At 34.6% G+C, this 19,464-nt stretch overlaps 1 protein-coding gene across 5 annotated transcripts in view; it reads left to right on the top strand.

Moving 5' to 3' along the window:
- Window positions 1-19,464, top strand: part of HBS1L (HBS1 like translational GTPase) — an 82,173-nt gene that overhangs the window by 59,931 nt on the left and 2,778 nt on the right. For 3 of the 5 annotated variants that reach the window (XM_027085849.1, XM_027085844.1, XM_027085880.1), the window contains 9 exons: window positions 286-403; window positions 2,985-3,131; window positions 4,810-4,884; window positions 5,628-5,745; window positions 6,369-6,437; window positions 9,187-9,291; window positions 12,152-12,242; window positions 12,670-12,778; window positions 16,854-16,954. In XM_027085849.1, coding sequence (XP_026941650.1) covers window positions 286-403; window positions 2,985-3,131; window positions 4,810-4,884; window positions 5,628-5,745; window positions 6,369-6,437; window positions 9,187-9,291; window positions 12,152-12,242; window positions 12,670-12,778; window positions 16,854-16,954 — 933 coding nt within the window. Of the gene's footprint in view, window positions 1-285; window positions 404-2,984; window positions 3,132-4,809; window positions 4,885-5,627; window positions 5,746-6,368; window positions 6,438-9,186; window positions 9,292-12,151; window positions 12,243-12,669; window positions 12,779-16,853; window positions 16,955-19,464 lie in introns of those variants that run through there. The other 2 variants (XM_027085854.1, XM_027085869.1) reach the window with 2 other exon arrangements.

Here is a 19,464-nt window from a genome sequence, read left to right on the forward strand (position 1 = left end):
TGTTCACAATCTGTACTGCTTCTTACTGAAAAAAAAAAGGAAATGGGAAGCATCAATCATTTTGATTAAGCTCTTGTTGTATCCAAACCTTGTTTTAAAGCCATACCAGTGTAATCTGTTACAGCAGAAATTCCAGATAGCCTAATTATTCAAAATAATAGACTACATAATAGAATTCCCATTATTACTTAAGAATTTAGACTGTCATTTCACCTATATTATTAAATAATCCATAACACTGATTATTTCTATGGTGCATTCTAACCATTTTATGTTTTCTTTAAGGGGAGTAACAATGGATGTTGGTATGACAAAGTTTGAGACCAAAACCAAAGTTATTATATTAATGGATGCTCCAGGCCATAAGGATTTCATTCCAAATATGATTACAGGAGCAGCCCAGGTACCAGATATTTTCTTAACCAAAGTACACTGATTGTACATAAAATTTCCTGATGCTGAGGTTATAATGCTAGGATTATAACTTTTAAAATATTAAAATTTTAACTTTTTAAAAAATTTGAAAAAAAATAGAGAAATGTATTTTTCATGATCTCTATTGGTGCTTTATAAAACCTTTTTTAATTTATTACAAAGAAGCAAATGTATAAAAGCTACAAATTTCTTTGTAGTAAAAATAATGGTAAGGGCTCAATGAGGCATAGCTTTATAATTCATTTATTACTAAGTTGGAGTGAATATTTCAACATCTGCCTTTTTACTATATTTATATTCAAGTCATATATCTTTTTAAAGAGCTAATTTATGCAGAAATAGTGAAGCTTGGGAGTCTTCCCCCTGTGGTTTATTTGCTTTCTTAAGATTAAAAAACCATTGCAATTTGTAAGCTTACATGATTCTTAATGAGGATACTGAAAAAACCAAAGATAATAACTTTAAATAATTAAAACAATGCAAATAGCACTACACATATAGGACATTGATTTCTTCTATAATAGATGACTACTGGAAAATATGGAGAGTTCAGAAGTTTGTGTCACTTGGCAAAAGTGTTCAATGATTGACCATTTTCTGAGTTCTTCCACCCATTTAAAGGGAATGTTTATCAACAAATGTTATGAGCATGTCAACCTAAAAAGGATGTTATATGAATAAATTAGAATATATTTGAAGATAAATAAGGAAGTATTTGATTCTATTTAAGGAAGTTGACATATAATTTCAGAATATTAATTTACAGTCCATGGACTGAATGAGATAATGAAGATTGAAAAGTAATAATTATCACGTTGATTGACTACTGAATACAGGCCAGACTCTGTACTAGGTATTTTGCATGCATTTAGTTTAATCTAATCCTTGTAACAATTCTGTGAAATACATATTAGCCCCATTTTAAATTGATATACTTCTCATTGCATTTACCAAAGGGTATATTTTTCTTTGTTTCCTTATGTGTATGTGTGTGTACGTATGTATGTATGTGTGTGTGTGTATGTATGTGTGTGTATGTGTGTGTATGTATATATGTTTTCATTCAGTGAAAACTTACTGAATGTGCCAAGCACAATGGTAGGCAGTGTGGAGATATGATGGACTACAAAGCACATTTTGATAGTTTAATGGGAGAGGCAAACACCAGAACATACACTGACACTGAAATGTTTTTTAATCCTAGAATCTTAGAGTCCGGAGTAATCATAAAGAACATTTACTCCAAACTCCTGATGGAATTAGGGTAGGAAAGGATTTTAGAGATTATTTAATTGAATTCCATTATAAGACAAATGAAGAAATAGGCTCAAAGATATTAAGTAACGTACCCAGTGTATGAGGTACTGTGGTAGGCTTTTCTGGATACAGAGATACATATAGCACATGTTGCCTCTCCTCAAGGAAATCACAGTGTAGAAAGGTAAGACATGTAACAATGAAAGGCTAACACAGATGTACTACAAGAAGAATATACACAGTATACATGATGGATGAGGAGAGATCGCTTTTTACCACTTAAAAGGCTTCCTTGAAAATGTATAGCCATTTAAGCTCCCAAAGACAAGCTGTTGCTTAGAAAGAATAGAGAAATTGCCCAGTAATGTTTTTTGAGATGTTAATAGGAAAGAGGATCAGGAAGGATACTTACTGACTTAGGTATCTTAATACCAGTTCAATGACTTTCAATTTTTAATCTAAAAAAGTAAATATAATTTGACAGTTATTAGCAAAACCTGATGAGAAGGAGATTTACAGTCATTGAGCCTAGGATTTGGATGGTCAGGGCTTTAAGTAAACTACATTTATCCCCCAGTGTTTCTGTGAGGTGAGATAGCTGTCTATCTGCCTGAGGTGTGAGACCTGCTAGTGACTACACATGAGTGAAAGAGCCAATTTTCACATTGATTGCTTTAGTTTGTGCTCTTAACTAAGAATCCTTGATCAAAAGAACTGGATCTCATTGAAGAAATTAGGAGTTTAACATTAGAAGTCATGAAGGATTGGGTATGAATGATGCACTTAAGAGTAGATATAAAGCAGAAGGAATATTTGGGTAAGAATTAAAGGAAAAAGAATAGAAATAATAGTGTAAATTGCCCCCACCAAAGTATGTACATGATACTTCTGATTTAAATTATAAAGTTCTGTTGTATCCCGAACAAAGTACCTGATAAATTCTTTACTTACTTTATGATCATTTCATTTCCTATTATGGTGTGGATTATATGATGACATGTGAAAATCTTTAAAAACTGATAGCAGAAACATAACCCCTTTGCCTGGTTATAATAATTATTATGTAATCAAATATGGGAATTTTTACTTTTTTATGTCATTATTTTTTTGGCACATGCTCGTGCCAAAATTTTAATCCATTTGTGTAATTCCTTTGATTTGCTTTGTGTTTGGTGTCAGGTTGGAGTCTGCCTTTAAAATCTCACCCACACAACTAATTTAATAATCTGTCCTTTGAATTAAAATGCTGTGACATTATTTGCTGTTTTGATTGTTATTTTTTTCTTTTTTAGGCAGATGTAGCAGTTTTAGTTGTAGATGCCAGCAGGGGAGAGTTTGAAGCTGGATTTGAGACTGGGGGACAAACACGAGAACATGGCCTCTTGGTTCGTTCTCTGGGAGTGACCCAGCTTGCAGTTGCAGTCAATAAAATGGATCAGGTATTTAAAGGCTTCTTGAAAATTCGTTTTCGATGGTAGTTAAGATGATGTTCTGCCGTACTGATGACCTCAGGTGTGACTAGTATACATTTTCTTAGTCCAGTTGTCATATTTTAAAAAATAAATTCATGATGCTAATAGTAAATAAATGAGGTATTAGTAATTTTTAAGCAAGAAGATAAATTCTCACTTTCAGAATTAATTTATAAATCTTAAAGTCATTTTAAGTTATAAAAATGCATATTTATTTTAGTATAAAGAAAACCTGAAATAACCTATATTTCTAACTCCCCCCGCCCAATTTTTAACTTTTCATTTTGTACTTCCATCCAATTTATTTTTACACGTAAAAATCTTTTTTTAATAATATTGGGTTTTAGTCTGTTTCATTATCTACTGTTTCAAAAAATTGACAATATTCTTGTTCATGTTTCCAAGTAATTAATAATTTTTATGCAAAGAGGCAAAGAGGTAGTTTTTATAGCTTTATTCTAGTGTATTTTAAAGATACACTAACATTTATTCAGACAGTCCCCTACTTTTGAATATTTCCAGTTTTGTGTATGTGTGTGTTTAGAAATAGTCTATTCTATGGAAATTTCTGGGCCTAAGGATATAAATATATATTTTAAGACTTGCTGTACATGATGAAAATACCTTTGAGAAAAGTTCTAGTTATTTACTTCTATATGATGTGTTCACTTCCCCAAATTCTTATCAACACTGCTGTTATTAAAAGATTGTATTCCAATTTGATATATAAAACATGATTTTTCTTCTTTAAACTTACTCTTCTATGAATGGTCATAATATTTAAATATACCTTGTATATTATCATTTGTATTTTTTCTTTTGGAATTTATGTAGTTTGCTCATTTTTGAAACTTAAAAAAAATCAATTTGTAAGCTTAATTTAAAGATATTACTATTTCCTTTTGATTTCTTTCATTATGCTTAGGTATTTTCTTACCCTGGGATCAAATTCATATTCACCTAAGTTTTTCTACATGCTCTTTTATAGTATCATTATTACATATACCTTTTATTTTTTCCCAGTACTTTAGTATGTAAATTTTCAGACATAAAGAAAAGTTGAAAGAATGTTACAGTAACACCCATATTATACCTGCTACATAATATTCTGCCACTTGCTTTATCTCATTTTTGTCTATCTACCCCTGTATCCATCCATTTATCTATCTTATTTTGACATGAATTTCCATGTAAGTTACAAGTTACAGACAGTGTTACATTTACTCCTAAATACTATAGCATGGGAATGGTTATCTAGAGTTCATATTACATATACATACACTAAGATGTCTGTTTGACTTGGGGGGGGTGTCAGTAATTTTATTTTATTTCAGCAGTTGGTCCAGGCACAATTTAATAAGTTATTCACTTTTTCTCCCCACATTTGAAGTCACTTTTAGCATATCCAAAAAATTCTATAAACATTGGAGTTTGTTTCCAGCCTTTCTGTTGTAAGAAAATTTACTTTTAGATCATATTAATAGTAAGATCTGACATTGTGAGCTTTAATTTTAATAGATTTCATATTTAATAGATTTTATAATTTTATAGTCTTGACTGTTTATATTTTATTGCAAAAATTTTAATTTTTTATATATAGCATGGTCTGAAGCATAGTTTTAAAAATAAATTGGATCTTTATCAGGTTAATTGGCAACAAGAAAGGTTTCAAGAGATTACTGGAAAACTTGGGCACTTTCTTAAGCAAGCAGGTTTTAAGGTAAGATAATTTTAAATTTATTTGGGTACTTTCCTTAAGTCTCATCTTACTGATATGAGAGAAAAAACTACTTTGCTATTCTTGTTCAGTATTTTAATTCTTTTTGTTTTTATTTCTCCCTGATATTATGTATGTCTTACATTCTTTGGATTACTTTGTTTGTTTGTTTGTTTGTTTGACTGGCCGTTTATTGCCATGCCGTGCGTGGCATGCAGGATCTTAGTTCCCCAACCAGGGATCCCTGCAGTGGGAGCCCAGGGATCCCTGCAGTGGGAGCGCAGAGCCCTAATCGCTGGACTGCCTGGGAATTCCCTGGATTACTTCATTTTAGAAAATTGCATACATTTTATAAATTGGCTTGGATCTAGTATAAGTAGAAGACTTTTTCTCCACCTATTAAATTAGATGTATAGGTTTAGGGAGGTCACAGAGGAATGTGGAAACTAGTAGAGAGAAATTTCTCCAGCAAAAATGTGAAATATGCCTACGTTACTAGGTAAAAATGCTTGAGTGTTTTGGAAACACTCAATGCTTAATGCTTGTAAGTTTCCCTCCCACAAAATCAAGAAAGTTGAAAATTGTTGTATCAGATAACTTCAGGGCAGTAGTTCTCTGATTTCTATTACTTTTTAAAAAGTACACTGTTGCTTTTGCAAACTTGGTACAGTTATGCTAATAGTGAACCTTTTAATTTTTTAAAAACAATGTTGTATTGAGTTTCATATGTTCAATCTTTTTTATAGGAAAGTGATGTAGCTTTTATCCCTACAAGTGGTCTCAGTGGTGAAAATCTAATCACAAGATCTCAGTCAAGTGAACTTACAAAATGGTATAAAGGACTATGTTTATTAGAACAAATTGGTAAGAATACTGCCATATTAATTTTAATGCATTATGAACTTGATATTAATTATTATTTAGAGTTCTTTATTGGGGACAGTGATATGTGTGAAAAAGCATAGGATTTGTAGTCAGAGGAGCTAGGTCACCGATTTTGAAATTATATGCAATATTTAAACTGATGCTAAATTTTTCTTGTTTAATTAATGCCTGCCCTACCTACCTCACAGACTGTTGTGACATTAATGAGAAAACACATGTGAAAACATTTTATAAACTAGAGTATTATATGAATCACAGTCAATTTGCTATTAGTATTTATTAAACAATTATTTTCTGAGAGACATGGGAGTATAGTGGACTCATTGGACATGAGTCAAAAATTACTTTAGGGCTTCCCTGGTGGCGCAGTGGTTGAGAGTCCGCCTGCCGATGCAGGGGACACAGGTTCGTGCCCCAGTCCAGGAAGATCCCACATGCCGCGGAGCGGCTAGGCCTGTGAGCCACGGCCGCTAAGCCTGTGTGTCCAGAGCCTGTGCTCCGCAACGGGAGAGGCCACAACAGTGAGAGGCCTGCGTACCGCAAAAAAAAAAAAAAAAAAATTACTTTAAAATTAAACCTTGCCATTTTACCATTTTTTCCAGATTCCTTCAAGCCTCCTCAAAGATCTGTTGACAAGCCTTTCAGATTATGTGTATCTGATGTTTTCAAAGGTAAGTGCTACCTCTATTGGCCTACTTCAGTATGGTCCCTGCCTTTCCATTCACTCCTGACCTCTTTTGTTGGACAAAATTATTAGGTTGTCTTCAGATTCTTCCTTCTTTATGCCAGTGGTATACAATTATAGTTACTTAACACCGCTGCCTAGAAGAATCTTCAATTTACTTACCATTTCCCCATCTCATACTCACCTTCCAAGTATAAAAAAACCCTGACCCTTTATCTGTCTAGCCTCATAGTTTTTTTCTCCCGTTGGATTCCTTTAGTTTCTGTATCCTTCAACTGAACTGGATCATTCAGTATTTCCTAATCACATAGGGTTTTTATTGCCACTATGTCTACCCATGTTGTGCTCTTCTCTCTCTTTACTTGTCCATTTCCTACCCATATATAGCAGTCTGGGTCAGGAAATAGACACCACACATATGTAAAATGGGAAGTTTAATATCAAGGATTATTAATATATTAAAAAGAGTGACTATAAGATACAAGGGCACTACATAGTACCCTAGGGCTGAGGAAGAGAACCCAAGGAAGGACAAACTCAGAAGAGGTGTTGTAGGAGGTGTATTAAATACCTAAGAATACATCCAGTTTAATGTGTACAAGGCCCTACACAGAAAAATATAAAATGGAAATGGAATAAAAGGTCTTAATAAATAAAAGGATGTAACTTATTATTCCAATATATAACTTATATATTGGAATAATCGGTATGGTAAAGATGTCAGCTGCTCCCCAAGTCTCCATTATCACAGAGCAGGAAGTAGAGAGTAGATTTGGAACTGAGCAGCAATAAATTGATAATTCTGGGGTGATAATTGAGGTCACCCACACACATACCCTAAGGTGTTGCTCTGTGTTCTCTGTATCCTCTGTCACTGCATTTTTCATGCAGTTTTATAATTGTTCCTGTGCTGTTTATTTCACTTAGATTGTGAACTCCTTGAGGGCAAGTACTGTCACTTCTATATCCATATTTGCAAGACCTAGCTCAGTGCCTGGCGTATAAAACATACTTAATAAATGTTGTTTAATAAATGAATAAATGAAGGTGCTTCACAAAAATCATTCAATGAAATTGAAATTTATTATTATCATTTTCCAGCATTCTAGTAGAAGAGGAAGTACGGTAATTCTTTTCAAAATGCTTATTATCTATTTAAAATATAAGAGGTGCTTAATTTTCTTTTTGATTAATAGGGTTTGCTGACTCTACTTGTTTACCTCTTCTTTCTTCAGGCAGCTTCCTGGCTTCTGCCTGCATTACTTGCCTCAATCTCAGTTCCCGCTGAGATTATCAAATGAACTCTTGGTTGCCAACGTCAGTACACATTTTTCAGTTCTATCTTACTTCCATCTTACTTGAATTTGGCATTACTTCTGAGGCTTGTAGCCACATCCACCTTGAAACTTTTCCCCCTTGGTTTCTGTGACCGACTTTCTCCTGCTCTTCTATTCCTTTCACCTCTCTGTATCCTCTCTGTGGGCTCCTCTTTCCCTGTCCCTTGACTCGTGTTCTGTCACTTCAGTCCTCTTCTTATTCTACATGCTCCCTTTGGACCGACATCCATGATTTCATCTATCTCCTGCATCTTGATGCTTCCCAAATCTCCAACCCAGACCTGTTCTCACTCTGCAGATACATCTGCTAACTGCTGCTGGGCATCTCCACAGGGAGTGTGCTCCCAGGGTACCATTCTCATGGGTTTGGTGTGATTGGTGCCCCCCTGAATGCATCTTCTCCATCTGTATGTCTTGCAGATACTTCAAATTCACCAAGGCTAAAATGGATCTTGTTCTTTAATTTTCTATCTCACAGTTAATGCGCATCTCAGATTTTTCTGTTTTTGCGATTATCCCCCATTTACCTTATCACCTTAAATCTGTCATACCTTATTCTCAAATTCTTGAGTTTCTTCCCTTTCTGTAGTCCATGTATGCATTTCAATCAACCTCCCCATCTCTCTGACACAGAAACACCATCATGTCACTTTTCCATTCACAATTCTTTTCTGGTTTCCCATTACTTAACTGAGGATGAAATTCAAGCCCTAAGTGTGATTTATGAGGCCCCGTTATTATTTGTCCCATGTCTACCTCTTTTGCCTCCTGTCTTGCCCTTTCCCTCATTATTCCAAATGGTCCCCATATAAATTCCATATAAATGACACATGGGTCTTAGCACGTCCCACATTTGGTTATGACTGTGCCTTTGCACGTGCACACAAACTATCTGGTAAACTCCTGTTCCTTCTTCTAAGTGCCTTGCTAAAGTGTAGTCATTCCCCATCATCATGGATTCTTTGATGAACCTTGTTTTTTTTCCATTGCACATTATACATAACATTTGTCTCAGGACAATGTAATTGTTTTTGCCTTTCTCTTCACTAGTGTAAACTCCTTGTAGGTAGGGGCTTATATTTTCATCTCTTTATTCCCAGAGTTTAGCACTGTGCCTGGTACTTAGTAAGTATTCAATAAATTTCATTTCAATAAAATTGAAAAAGGAATGAATTCCCACTTTTTCTAATATAAATATTTTTATTTATAAGAAAATCAAGAGTAGAATGTGGTGTGTCATATTTAGTAGATATATTAAAAATTCTGAAATGATCATTGCTTAATGTTCATTGAACTACTAGTTTTATATAACTACTAGGAAACTTAGTATAGCTAGCAGTATTAAACATAGATGATATTGTTATGTGAACCATTATAAAATTTTGGCATGTTTTGTAGATCAAGGATCTGGATTTTGTGTAACTGGTAAAATTGAAGCTGGTTATATCCAAACTGGTGACCGACTACTAGCAATGCCTCCTAATGAAACTTGTACTGCAAAAGGTATTCCTCTGCAAGATTCTTTTGTTAAATAACCCTTAAGTTGAGACAGCAGATTTTTAAAAGTAGTTTAGTTATTAACTCCAGAGTAAATAACCTCTTACTGAAATTGTAACTGACTGTCAAAATGATACTAACTGTTGAAGGTAAAAATGTGAAAACATTAAACGATTTTTTTCTGTTGTGACTATGTGTGTATAAATGTACATATAACATTCTAACTGTGGTAGCATTTTTTTTTCTTTTTTTCGACATTGATTCAAGAAGGCTGGCTAGGATTGACCCAGATGTATAGACACCTGTCAGATACATTTAAAATAGTATTCAGTAGCAGAAATTAAGTCTGACCCCATCCTGGCACTAAATAGTCAATGGCAAAGCAGAGTGCTACAGTCTGTTGTTTTGAAATGTGTATTTCAGAATTACTATAAGTTAACAACCTAGATCATGTTTATACCAGAAGAAATTTTTCACAGGAAGACTTAAGAAAATAAGATGCAAATGGAGAGAATCCTAATGTTGAAAAGAGAAATTGAGCTAGTTTTAAGTGCCGCAGTTATTGCTTTTGTATGTATATGACCTTTCATAATAGCTCATAACTGTTTCTATCTTCTGATCATTTGACCTTACCTGTATACATGTTCTTCTTTTTTGAATTCTGCTTAAAAGTTTATAATTCTGCACTTACCTTATTCTAGCTTCCAACTAAACTTCTGACTTCAACATAAAACTGAAGATCTGTTTTATACTATAAAGTAAACTTGCAAACAAAAGGTCTGTGGAAAATGATTCTTTTTTAAAAAGTGTATATTATTTTTATCAAACAAAATTTTCTTGATCTCTAAGCAAGTAGAAAGAAAAAGGTTAAATGGAAATAACTTGGCTTTCATTCCCTTATTCATCTTTAAATTTAGGTTAAATTATCTCTGCTGTTGTTTCTTAAAGTGATCAAGAGCTGCAATACTATTGAAATACTAATTTCTTTATATGTTAAAGACCTTTTTGAGAATAGGAAATTTTTTTTAATATAATCAGACATGAATTAAAACCATGATCCTAAACCATGGTCATAGACCTTACAGATTGGCTCCTTTGTGAGCTCCAAAATCATAATTTGGTCACGTCTGAAAGTTCTACATTCTTTCCCTCTTTCTTTCCTGTCCCTACCCTACCAGAAAAACTCCAACCACTTATCTTTAACCCAGTGGTTCTTAAAGGGAAGCCATATGAGAAGCACTGCTTCACTCCTTGAGAGCCACCCTTCTAACCCAACTTGGAGATTCTCAGTCCTCAATTTCTCACCCTAATGCTTTTGATTGATTTATTTGATTTTTTAATGCACGCTTCTGTCTGAACACTTTAGGTGCTACTATGGCTCACTAACCAGTAGTGTCCTAAAAAAGAGAACTGACTAAATCTGCTACCAACAAATGGAAATTCGAAATTACATTTTCACTTTATTAACATATAAGTTCATAGAGTGTTAAAAAAGAACTTCTTTCTCCAGTGAAGAAAGTGCTTAAGAAGATAAATATCACATGTAGGACAGTGTAACATGTTTGGGGGAAGGAAGTCAGATTATATATTATCTTCAGAAAATTTTATATTGTTAATTGAACTTCTAGTATGAAAGCTCTTAAATCCTAAGCTAAAGGCAATCTCTAGTCTATGTAAGTAGCTAGCTCCTGACTTGAATTCCACATTTCATACCAAAACTCAGATATGGTCATTTTAAATTTACATGTAAAAACTAAATGTAATTAGTTGAAAATTTGACAGACATTTTAAAATATCATAATTGTTAATGTTTTTAGAGTCAGGAACCTCTTTGATACCTTGATGAAAGTATGGCCCCTCTTCTCAGATTAATGCAGATGTGCACCTACATGAAACTTTGAATAAAACTTTAGGTTGTCTCAGAGCCCTTAAAGTTCTCCTTGAACTCCCAAAAAGTCTCAAAGAAACTCACTTAAGAGTATGCTATATGGAAAAAATAAGTATTTTCAGGAGGAGATGGGTGAATTGTAATTTACTAAAAACATGTCAATCAAGAACTGTTCCCCAGTGGTTGGTCTACATACTGTCTTCATCGTTAAGACTCAAGTTCCTATAGAAAGGAACTTACCCCACAGAATCAGAAAATATGAGAAACCTTTTAAAAGCCTTTATTCAAATACCTGAGTTTTATTGCCCTTTGCAATTATACTCTAGGATTTTCCCTAGGTAATAAAGGTAGCAATAGCTGGGATCATTTTTAAATTAAATTTTCTTACACTATTAATCTCCTCCTTTTCATAAAACTATTTATCATTGTGCATCTGTCTCTCTGGGAAGCAGTTCTTTTGAGCCATGAATAATGAAGGGGCCTGCCGAGGGTACCATCTCACTGAGTACCGATGCCCTGTGGGTTACTCAGAGATTGTTTACGTCGTTGTCTAATTAGAGCAAAGCTTAAATACTACTAGACATCTTCCCCAGTCTCATCTATTATGTTTTGAAAATAACTGGGACTGTACTATTATTCCTGTATCCATTAATAGAAGAGAAGTATTAGAATGGGGCCTATTTAATGAATATACCAGTCGTATAAATGAGTTTAAAAATCTTGATTAAATAAGTAGAAATCAGCCTTTTATGGACAAATACAAGTCACTTTATGTTTAGGGTGGTGGTCCAGAAGAGTCAAGTCTAGAGGAAGTGTGTTTTCCTCAGTGCTTACAGTTAACACTTCTCAATCTCAATCCATTCATATTGAAAATGATGAGTAGTGACTGATGAGGCACAAATCAGCCAAACTCCCTTGGTTGTTATGGTTTGATATTGAGATGTTTCACTGTATGCTTTGGTTCTTACTCATTTCCAGGAATCACTCTGCATGATGAACCTGTCGACTGGGCGGCAGCAGGCGATCATGTTAGTCTTACGTTGGTTGGGATGGATGTCATCAAAATCAAGTGAGTGAGAAAATGAGTTTAAGCGACCATTGTTTTGGATGTAGGACCTCAAAACGCGTAAAATTTGCAATTCACCAGCTCAAATGAAAGAATTGAGTGTTAATTCTGAATCTCATTTGGCCAGAAATAGGCACTTGTGGAAGTGTAAGAATGATAAGCAGAACCTACTAAAATTTAAATTAATACGTGTCAACGTGTGTACCTGACATGTTCTTTGAGGGAAAACAGTAATGTATGAAAATGACATAAGGTTAATAATGGTGTAAAGCCATGCTTTAACCCAAAAGGGACTATTTAGAAAAAGTCCCTAATTTACTGGATTGTTTTACCTTGTTAATGGTTTTAAAGGTTTCCTATTGGATGTGTATTTATTTATCCCCCCAACTACCTGCTCTCCTTTTTTGTTTTTGTTTTGTTGTTGTTACAGTGTTGGCTGCATATTTTGTGGCCCCAAAGAACCCATTAAGGTTTGCACTCGTTTCAGAGCCCGAATCCTCATCTTTAATATTGAAATTCCTATCACTAAAGGATTTCCTGTAAGTTTCAAAATGTTTGTTACTGTTTTTATAAATTCAATATAACTTTATCCTAAAAAGTAGTAACTCTCTTTATAGGTGATGTTGCTATTGTTATTTTCAACTAACATTTGTATTACTCTCATCCAGAAAAACATGAAATTGGAATTTGAAAATCATCTTTATTGTGTTTTTTTTAAAATTTTGATCCTTAAGTCTGGGGATGTTTTCTTCAAAAAGGCATTGAGAAGAAATTTCATAATCAATAGGATACAAACTGATGATAAAAAAATCGTTTAGGGAAAATCGTAGACACTTTTTTGCTGAGTTCCAAATGTTACTTCTTAGATTGGGTCTTTCTGTTTTGGTTTTTTTTTTTTATAATAAGCTTATTTGTAGTTTTTCTGATTATAAAAGTAATACATTGTTATGGAAAATTTTGGAAAACACAGAAAAAATAAAAATGATAAGAAAATTCTGGGACACAGCAGTTAAGAATCCTCCTGCCAATGCAGGGGACACGGGTTTAAGCCCTGGTCTGGGAAGATCCCACATGCCATGGAGCAACTAAGTCTGTGTGCCACAACTACTGAGCCTGTGCTCTAGAGCCCTCGAGCCACAACTGCTGAAGCCCGTGCACCCTAGAGCCCGTGCTCTGCAACAAGAGAAGCCACCGCAATGAGAAGCCCGTGCAACGCAACAAAGAGTAGCCCCCATTCTCCACAAGTAGAGAAAGCACACGCACAGCAAAAGACCCAACAGAGCCAAAAATAAATAAATAAATTTAAAAAATCATATTTAACATCTTATTAAAAAACAGAATCTTTTGTAATTGTGTAACCTATAATTATCTGTTCTTTACATTTCAGAGTATTTTTTTGTGTACATTGGTATCTATGGGTATATTTTGGGGATGCTTGACCTAGGTAAACTTTAATTACGCTGAAGCTGTGAGGTTGGTTTGCAGGTTATCATTGACTAGCACCATTTGAACATGCACATTTATGGGAAGAGGGGAATTTTATACTATATTGTTACTTATCCAGAAAAGATACTACTTGTGAATAGCATGAATTCTTTGTTTTATGTGTAAATTTTTTTTCAGCTATTTGGGGCCGTACTCTGTTTATAGTTTGGTACCTTGCTTTTGCCATTTAACTAATGGACATTTTCCCCATTAGACTTATTTTTCTTTTCTTGATCAGCTTATTATATAGTACAGGTTCTGCATGAGAATCAAAAATGTTTCTCGGTGGAATTAAATGGCTTGCCTTTAAAAATATAAACAGATCATTTTCTCCATTTGATGCATCTTTGAAATAAAAGTAAGGGAGTAATAGTAATTGACCTTTAAACTTTATTTAAATTAGTGATAGTATTTTAAAGATTGGGAATAAATTTATTTAGCACATTTAAATTTATTTTATACCTCTGCACCTTTATTTGAGATAACCATGTGCTTTGCTTATAATTCTTTGTAATTATTTCTATGTAAACTTGATCCTATAAAATTATATTTATAAAATAGTGTTTAAGTATTTTAGTTTTATAATTATATTCCATTTCTCCCATATGCTAAAAAAGGGGAGGGGCAAAAGCTGTGTCCAAAAAAACAGTTGTTGTTGCAAATACTTCTTTTAAATATTTAAAATTCATGTGTTGATAAGCAAGAAATTGCTATGAACGAATGGCACTCATTCTTAGAAAGCAGTATGTCCAATGGAGAGAAGCTGAAGAGGTTGGTTACTGTGTTTCTACTCATGCGGCAATAATTTTTGCCAGTGGAGAGGTGGAGAGGTCAGGAGGTTGGTAGTTACTTTGAACAGTAATACTGTCTTCCTGTGTACTGTAGTTCCTTTTATGAATTAAAAGTTTTTCAGTGCTGCTTTATGAGATTCTACTTGCTTATGTTGATTCACGAATACCAGGATGAAATTTGTTTCAGAAAAAAAACATCACGTTTTGCCATTTAATCCACTCTCTGTGGGAAGAAACTTAAACAATTTTTAAAAATTTAACCAAGGAGAGGCTTCCTAAGCAATTAAATTTCACTATTTAGGGACTAGTTCCTTAATACATAAATATTTTTGTTTCCCTTAGCTTATATGGTAAACTGTCTATATATTTAAGAAGAAAAAAAAAGAATGGGTTAGACTTTAACTAAATTCATGTTTTGATTTATTGTGATAAAATATTTATAGCAGAAAATTTACCATTTTAACCATTTTTAAGTGTACAGTTCAGTGGCCTTAAGTACATACACCTTGTGCAACCATCACCACCTCCCATCTCCAGAACTTTTTCCTTATCCCAAACTCTGTACCCATTAAACAATAACTCCCCCTATCACGCTTTCCCCCTGTCCTCTGGTAACCACAGTTCTACTTTGTTTCTCTATGAATTTGCCTATTCTACATCCCTCATATAAGTGAATCATACAATATTTGTCCTTTTGTGTCTGACTTATTTCACTTAACATAATGTTTTTGAGGTTCATCCATGTTATAACATGTATCAGAATTTCATTTCTTTTTAAAACTGAATAATATTCTATTGTAGGTATTTACCACATTTTATTTATCCATTCATACGTTGATGGATGTTTGGGTTGTTTCTGTCTTTTGGCAGATGTAAATGATGCTTCTGTGAACACTGGCATACAAGTATCTGTTTGAACCCCTGCTTTCAATTCTTCCGAGTATATATCTCGGAATAGAATTGCTTGATTGTATGGAAATTTTGTGTTTAACTTTTGAGGAACCACTAAACTGTTTTCCACAGCAGCTGCACCATTTTTACATTCCCACCAGCAGTACACAAGGGTTCTAATTTCTCCTCTTCCTTGTTATTTGCCTTTCTTGTGTGTGTGGGTGTTGGGGGGGGGTGATTTTTTTGTTAGTTTGTTTGTTTATAATAGGCATACTGATGAGTGTGAAGGGGTGTATCGTGGTTTTGATTTGCATTTCCCTAATGGCTAGTAATGTTGAGCATCTTTTCATTTCTTTATGTATTTTGGGTTTTAATTTCTTATCAGTGTATGATTTGCAAATATCTTCTTCCATGTGCTGTGGGTTGTCTTTTTACTCTTAAGTATCCCTTGATGTACAAGAGTTTTACATTTTGATGAAGTCCAGTTTATCTACACTTCCTTTTGTTGCCTTTACTTTGGTGTCATATCCAAGAAGTCATTACCAGATTGAACATTAAGAAGATTTCCCACTCTGTTTTCTTCTAAGAGTTTCATAGTTTTAGTCCTTTTGTTTAGGTCTTTGATCCATTTTGAGTTAATTTTTGTATATGGTGTAAGATTCTTTTGCATGTAGATATCTAATTTTCCCAGCACCGTTTGTTGAAAAGACTGTTCTCTCCCTATTGAGTGGTCTTGGCACCCTTATTGCTGCTTAACTTATTTGATATTAATTTCCTTACATATAAAACATGAACAGTAATAGCTAATATATAAGGCCGTCAGTTAACTTCAGGTTTACCATGTGTTAGGCCCCACTTTAAAATAACATTATCGGGTTTTCCTCATTTAGTGACGAGAGACCTGATGCTGGGGATATTGGGGGGAAAACGGTTATTACAGGATTTGCCCCAGATCACACAACTAGAATGTGTAAAGTTAGGATTTGAACTCAGGTCTGCCTGACTTCAAAGCCTGTCTAAACTCCCATATAATATTTTACTCTCATTATCCAGCAATGAATACAATTCGTTACTGCTGAATATCATGCAATTCCCCTTCCCTCATTTTTATGGTGAAACAATTCACATTTGTTGAACATCTGCTGTACCAGACACTGTCTCTTCTGTTATTTAGTTCTTATCATAATCCTATAAGGAAGGTTATGTAATTTACTCAAGTTTACACAGTAAGTGGTGGAGGAGAAATTGGAACTGCTTCCTATGACCTTTTCCCCTAGTGAGTTAAGGGACAACCTGATTGGAGTGGTGGGACTTAGGGGAAGCAGCTGGAGATCCTGCAACTCCAGGCAGTAGTGCTGAGGCTAACGTGATTCCGTGTGAGTGCCAGAGTAAAAGACCAGAGATGCTGCAGCGAACAGCTTTGTAGTGTTACAATTTTTTGTTTTAGGTGCTGTTACACTACCAAACCGTCAGTGAACCTGCCGTGGTTAAACGATTGATTAGCGTCTTAAACAAAAGCACTGGTGAAGTCACAAAGAAAAAGCCTAAGTAAGTGTTTTAATGCATAAATAATAAACACAATTTAAGCACATTCCTTACAGATTAATTCATTTGTGTAATATTTCTCTTTGCGATAAGTGAAGTCTGTTTTTACTTGTTCCAGAAATCATTTTTTTAAAGGACTAGATGAAAACACAAAAACAAATATTTAAGCTCCTGTTTAGGTAGGAATGCTAGATATAATTTCAGTTATATATGATGGTGATGGGTGTGAATTGTAAATAAAAATGTAAATGTAAGTTTATATGTAAGTATCAAGCCCTAGATACTGATGATGTAAAAATGAAGGCATTTAAAAAATCAGTCCTACATTTTTGAAGATGAATTTGATTTATGCCTAGCCACTTGTCCCAAATTCCAGCTGATTATGCTTCTTAACTTTCTTGTCACCCCCTCATGGGAATCATGCCCTATGCTAAGAATACCTCAGGAAGAGAGTGAACTAAACACTGTTTTTTTCCCACCTGGAAAGTACTTTTGTTTTCTGCTTGAAGTCCACCTGGTGCCTAGGCTGAGGTGGTCACCACATGTTGGTCCCCTCTGCTTACCATTAATAGCTAGGTCTAGGTGTGGACAGTTCCCCCTTGGCTGGGATAGGCACGGGATTTTTCAGAGGAGGTGCTTCCTGAGAATCTTGAGTTTCTTACTCTAATTCAACTAAAGGTTGACCACAGTTTGGTTTGGCTGCTTCAGCTTTGGGGTTTTCCTCACTTCAGCCTTATGGGGAATCCCACCCAAAATCCCCTTTTTTTTCAGTCCTGGGGTGTTCCTCCTCATTTGCACCTGTGTAAGAGGCCAAGGTGGTTAGAGGGTTAATTTAGGATTGGCTGCACGTAGAAGAAAGAATCTTCACACTGTTCTAAACCCATGCCTGTTTCTCCGTTAGTTAGAAAAAAGAGGCTACTTCACCTCTCTTTTAAAGATAGTTCTTTATTTTTAACCTGAGTCTTTAGCTTCTAGCATGAGTGTCTGCCATAATGTACTGAGAAGTGTGATAGAGCTAATGGCTGATGTTTCTTGAGGACCACTATTTTCTAGGCTCTGTCGTAAGTGCTTTCACATGGTTTTCATTCTCAGCAACCGTATGAAGCAGGTATTACTATGTTTCCCATGTTTCAAATGAGGAAGCTGAGGCTTAAAGAGATTGTATAACACGTTTGAGATCACAAAGCTAGCAAGTGGCAGGCCCAGGATTCTAATCTAGTTAGTTGGGTCACAAATTCTTTTGGCAGGAGGCGGGCTGTTTGACTTGGAAAATTCTCAATCTGACATTGGCTCATCAGATGTAATCCTGAATTTTACCCTCCCTGCTCATGCTGCAGAGTCTAGTTCAATGATGGTAATTCTAGGTTTTAATATATTCTCATGCTAGTTTTTCCTGTCACCGTATTTGTAGCTTTGTCCTTTTATTTTGCACCAACACCATTTGGCCTTTCCCCTTTGTTTCCATTCCTGGCACATTGTAGACTCGATTGCTTTATATAGGATGGAATCAAGCTTTCTAGAACCAAACTTAATGCAAATTATGAATATATTAGATGTTCTCCTTCCTAAGGAATGGGACCTTAAGCTGAAATTGCCCAAAGCCAATATTTAGAATTTTGGGAATACGTTTTTTAGAAACTTTGGCTTATTGTATCTGTCTGTCCCTGAATTAATCTTTCAGAAGGGGAGTTTATGAATGCTGTTCTCTATCCTTCTAGAACACATCAAAATTGAATTAGGGAACATTTCAGAATGTCCCCTTAGGGTTCTCCCTCTTTCAGTAAGTCTGGTGGGGCCCGTGCACAAGGATGCTTGGTGGTTTTGCTTATTTGTGTGAAGCTGTTTGCAATCAGGCCCATGCCTCATCTCCCTTCATTTCCTACAAACATCATACTGTGAAAGAATCTTACATGATTTTATCCTGAACGTCTGTTAAAGAACCACTCCTCCTATGTGAGAAAAGAGAGAGGAGGGAGGGAGAGAGAGATCTAGGGTAGTGTGTTGGCACTAGGAGATTATCCTCTTTAAAGATAACTTTTTAACACATAATCTACCAATTAGGATTTCACTATGGAAGACATAGGACATTGCATTCCTTTCTTTAAATGCAGCTGCATCACTCTTCTTTAATTTCATGAGGGAATGAAAGGGAAGACTTTGGTGGAGGTGTCTTGAGTATTTTAGATTATAGTGTCCTTCAAAGGATAGAGTTCAATTTGGAGGATTGTTTAAAACACACACACACACACACACACACACACACACACACACACACTCATACTCATACACACACGAACTAGCTAATATTTCTTAAATCTAGAATTACTCCTCTCATTTCTTTCAACTAACCCCCTAAAATTCAAAGGCATATATTTTCATTTTAAGAAAATCCCTTTTTACTTTTTAAGTTTTTGAAAAACTAAGTTGATGTGTAGATGGAATGTGAAATATTTTTCAGGTTTTAATTACATTTCTTTACCTTTATTAGATTTCCATTTTATTTTTCGTGATAG

This window comes from Aethalodelphis obliquidens, unplaced genomic scaffold (genome assembly GCF_003676395.1).
Source record: "Aethalodelphis obliquidens isolate GAN/ISIS:26980383/991018 unplaced genomic scaffold, ASM367639v1 scaffold3, whole genome shotgun sequence".
NCBI lineage: Eukaryota > Metazoa > Chordata > Mammalia > Artiodactyla > Delphinidae > Aethalodelphis > Aethalodelphis obliquidens.